The sequence below is a fragment of the Arachis ipaensis genome, chromosome B05, assembly GCF_000816755.2.
Source record: "Arachis ipaensis cultivar K30076 chromosome B05, Araip1.1, whole genome shotgun sequence".
NCBI classification, from domain to species: Eukaryota; Viridiplantae; Streptophyta; class Magnoliopsida; order Fabales; family Fabaceae; genus Arachis; species Arachis ipaensis.
This window is the reverse complement of record NC_029789.2, coordinates 125,520,319-125,524,767: the sequence shown is the minus strand read 5'-3', so window position 1 is coordinate 125,524,767 and position 4,449 is coordinate 125,520,319. Positions and strand designations below refer to the sequence as shown.

Sequence of the window (4,449 nt, the reverse complement as noted above, 5' to 3'; positions counted from 1 at the left end):
TTCATAATTTTTTATTTCAAAAATAAATAAATTATTGACTAATTAAAAATATAAAAATATTTCTCAATTTTTAAAACGCATGCAAGACATGTAAGTTATTTTGAAAAATTTATTTGTCATCATATATATTTTGGATAAAAAAAATTTAAATGTACCACGTTTTAGAAAGTGAGAGATATTTCTATATTTACAATTAGTCAATTTATTTATTTTTCAGTTAAAAAATTAAACATCTGTTTTTATTTTTTTTCTAATTTTAAAAGGGGAGCTAGGGGAATATACAGAAACATAAATTATAAGTGCCATCGATGCCAATATGGAAACTAAACCAAGGGAAAAAAAAATTTCAAATTGGAGATGTATAAACTGAAAAAAAAAAAAAAGGGAAAGAATCACACACCAAAACCAATATTGCTCTCCACAAAGGTTTTGCCACACTGCAAGATCCTCTGTAACTATTTAATCTTGTTACACCCACCCAAAGCAACAATCTATACACTAACACCCTTGTACACATTTACATACAAATAATGTAATCTCCTGCAAACATAAATAATATTTGATTCAATAATTTAGAAGTTGAAAAAAATACAATACACAAGAATATATAATAATTATATATGATTGTTGTGATCTTACAATCAAATGTTGTCCAGCTTGTAGGAGTTGAAGTTGCTGATGATGATGAGAAGACAGCCTTTTGATTATTATTATTATTAATATTATTATCATTGAAATTAAGAAAGGCAAAAAGATCAACGGTAGTACTGTTTCCATTTCTTGTGAGATTATCAAAATCAAGTGATGCCGATGGCCCCCTGATCTTTACTTGTGGTGCACTTTTCTTTCTTTCCAAACCTGAGGGGATCTGAATTATTGGAAACACAAATGAACTTTTCAATGACTCACCCACTAATTGATTCATATTGCAGAAGATATTATATATAGAATATATTCTGTCTCATGGATTAAGTGAACTATATGAAAGGGAGGCACTCCAAAATGACTAGTGAGCGTGGGAATAGAAATTTGAGTTTAGCCCAACGTTTTGAAAATGGAACCGCTCAATTAACCAGTAAAAATAAAAATTTAAAAGTTTAACCAAAATTNATTAAAATTTAGCCAGTATTTCATTATTTAAAGAAAAGTGAGTAATTTCACATCATGTAATCTCACAACATTAAAAATACTAATAATAACTAATTAATAATTATAAATCACAAAATCTTTTACTCTCTATAGGGCTGGAAGTGAGTCAAGCCAGCTCATGAGTCAGCTCGAGCTCGACTCGTTAACAGCTTGATAAGCTAAGTTCGTGAGCTGGTGAACCAAGCTTGAGCCTGGAATAATTGAACTCATAAATTAAATGAGTCGAGATTGAGCTTGGATAAGCTCAACTCATTAGCTCGTGAGCTGACTCGATTATATATATATATATATTATAACAATCTTAATTATTTAATATTTATATTTATTTTTTATATATAATTTTAATATAGGACATAAATAAAAAATTTATAAGATAGATAAATAATATATAAAATTGATCTTTTCAAATATATTTTAAAATATATAAGTTATAATTTATTGATATAGAATTATAGATTATGTATTTATGTTTCTCTTATTTGAGCCAGCTCGTGAGTTTTTGGTGAGCCGAACTTGAGCTTAAGAAATAAGCTCGATTGTTAATGAGTCGAGTCGTGAGCCAAGCTCAATTTTCGTGAGCCAAGCTTGAGCTTGGTCTAGCTCGGCTCAGCTCGGCTCACTTCCAACCCTAACTCTCTATCACTCTTCTAACCTTAGTGTATGCCTCTTAGAGTACATGTGTTAGTTATACCTTAGACTGTTTAATGATAATTCCAACTAGCAAATCCCACATGGGTAGCATTTGTGGGTCGCCCGTCATAAAAAAAAAGGGGGCAAACAAAGAATCAAAAATGGATTCTTATCTCCGTTGAAAAGAGACATGTGTGAACACTTATGTTATTGAAAGAAAATATGGAATTATTGGTCCCTAATATATAAGGGATGAGTTTCTTGTTTTTGGTCCCTCTCTTTCAATTCCAACAAAACTGTCCCACCCGACACTTGAAGGGACTAAGGATGCAGCATCCTTCTCATTTGAGTTGCTTTTATGGTCCCTATTTGTGTGTAGTGTGTGGATATCTCCTTTTCCGTCTTCGCCCTTATTTATTAGTGAAGACTTCTCTCCATTTTCATCGGAGCAAGTCAGCAAGTTCACTCTTCATCCTTATCCTTGTAACCAATAATTTTCACGAGTGTATATAGTTTGGAAACTTTGGCCATCTCTAACTATGTATGTTATTCAAATATAAAATAATTCATCCTTAAACTAAAATGAAAGATACTAAAAAATCTTTCTGAAACATATCCATATTAGTATACTTGATGTCAAAACTCCGACCACCTCGCAAAAGATTTTGGTATATATCTTGTATTTAAAATGCAAATCCTTATCCATATTCTTAGATTACAATTTAATTTTAATACTCTTTTAGTGTAAAAATTTTACATTTGCATCTAATTATATAAAGATTATTAGAAGGTTAATAGAATTTATTATTTTTTGTCAATAATTAATTAAACATATTTAAAAATATGGAATAAAAATATATTATTAAATTATTGAACTAAAAAAATTAATAATAAAAATATTAATAAATAATAATAAATTTTATTGATTTTTAATTTTTTTTAATTTATAATATCATATTAATAAATATAAATAATCATCTAAAAAATATATATAATTATATGACTGTATACATCAAAATTAAATTCACTAAATTATGTTAAGGTATAATTCAAGAATACAATATTATGAAAACCAGACGGTGACTATATACAAGTTGTTGCAAAAGATGATACCTCATGAGATTTTGCTACTTGCGGCTGTGGCGGCTGAATTTGCGCCATGTGGCCCACAAGAATGCTTTCCTCAAGAGACAATCTTCTATTCCTTTGATGATTCCTCAATGTTTCAGATGACTTTGCAGATGCTGCTTGTAGACCATGTTTTGAAGCCCATTTTTTATCCACATACCTTAAATTTTTAATTAGTTATCATACATAAATCATAATGTATATAATGATATTATTATTCTTCATCGTTAAAGAGATTTAATATTTACTTGGCGCGAATAAATTTGTCGATTCCATATCGATTTCTGTCAAAATTCGTCGGCAGCTCAGCCTCCCAGTGCTTATTGGCATTCACATTACCCATAACTGCATATAAGAACACACAATATTTGAATTAAACCATAAACCCTTTATATGACTCTTGTTCTAACACTTTAATTAAGCGAGCAGTTTCTTACGTTGCATGAAAGACACTTGTTCTGGCAACCATGTATCCAAAGTTGTAGACCGCACCTTTTTAATTAATTACAAATAATCAAGAATTGAACGTTACATACAATTAAGAGTAGAGAAAGATATGCATCATGCATGTATGTGCACAAATTAAATTAAACCTGTGATATGTGTACTCCAAGACTTCGGTGAATTCCTGAACACTGCATGCAAATGAAAATTCCTAGGTTCACACTTGCCCATCGTGGTGCCCTGAAAACATTAATAGATAAGTTCATATCTCTTTTATTAAAAAAAAAAAAAAATCTCAGGCTTGATTATTGAAGAAAATAACACATACTTATTCCGGCAATCTGCACATTCCCTATTGTCAGGTAGCCTAACAAGTCCCTCTAAAACCTGTATCAACTCGAAAGCATCAATAAATAAATTAAAATAAAATAAAGAGTAAAGGGAAAATGGAACCTTGATGTGTTTGGCATTAAGTTCCTTAGAGACGGAGGCTTTTCCATTCATCATCTTGATGATTTGGATTTGAATGCATGGAAATAAATCACTCACACAGTGAAGGAAGAGTAACAAAAGAAGAATGATAGTAAAGATCATCAGATTGAGAGGGCAACAATTAGTGCTTCATTCATATTCGTGTGCCTCAACTAATTAATCGCCAAACCATTCAAGAACAAGGCAAATACGGTCTTGGAGCAAAATGCGCAACTCCTCTCCATGTATTCTTATCCCTTCCTCTATCAATCATCAACTCTTTATTTTTTAATTTTTTCTGTGTTACTTTGTAATAGTTCAATTTTTTATTTAAATACCTACATAAATTAACAAAATAATTAACAAGTACTAAAGTTAAAAGTATATCAAATCATTTATAAAATTAATTTTAGCACTATAATTTTAGCATTAATAATAGTGCTTTATTAGGATTATGTTTGATTCTCATAATAGAATAAGATATAATCATAAAATACTATTAACAAAACATAACAAACAGAAACACAAACATTAATATTTTTGTATTTTGTTTAATTAGTGATAAATTAAAATAAATTATAAGAGTCTAATTTACTCATTTTTTTTTCATAGAAAAATTTTGGAAAG

The 4,449-nt window shown here is 29.4% G+C and overlaps 1 protein-coding gene across 1 annotated transcript in view; it reads right to left on the bottom strand.

The window, feature by feature from the left end:
• LOC107641045 (probable ADP-ribosylation factor GTPase-activating protein AGD15) overlaps positions 1–4,080 on the bottom strand; it is a 5,293-nt gene extending 1,213 nt beyond the window's left edge. Inside the window, exons 1-8 of the mRNA XM_016344554.2 lie at positions 3,805–4,080; positions 3,680–3,738; positions 3,501–3,591; positions 3,345–3,399; positions 3,156–3,252; positions 2,893–3,067; positions 640–868; positions 401–540 (exon numbers count right to left, since the gene is read on the bottom strand). Coding sequence (XP_016200040.2) covers positions 539–540; positions 640–868; positions 2,893–3,067; positions 3,156–3,252; positions 3,345–3,399; positions 3,501–3,591; positions 3,680–3,738; positions 3,805–3,945 — 849 coding nt within the window. The 5' untranslated portion in view covers positions 3,946–4,080 and the 3' untranslated portion in view covers positions 401–538. The remainder of the gene's footprint in view (positions 1–400; positions 541–639; positions 869–2,892; positions 3,068–3,155; positions 3,253–3,344; positions 3,400–3,500; positions 3,592–3,679; positions 3,739–3,804) is intronic.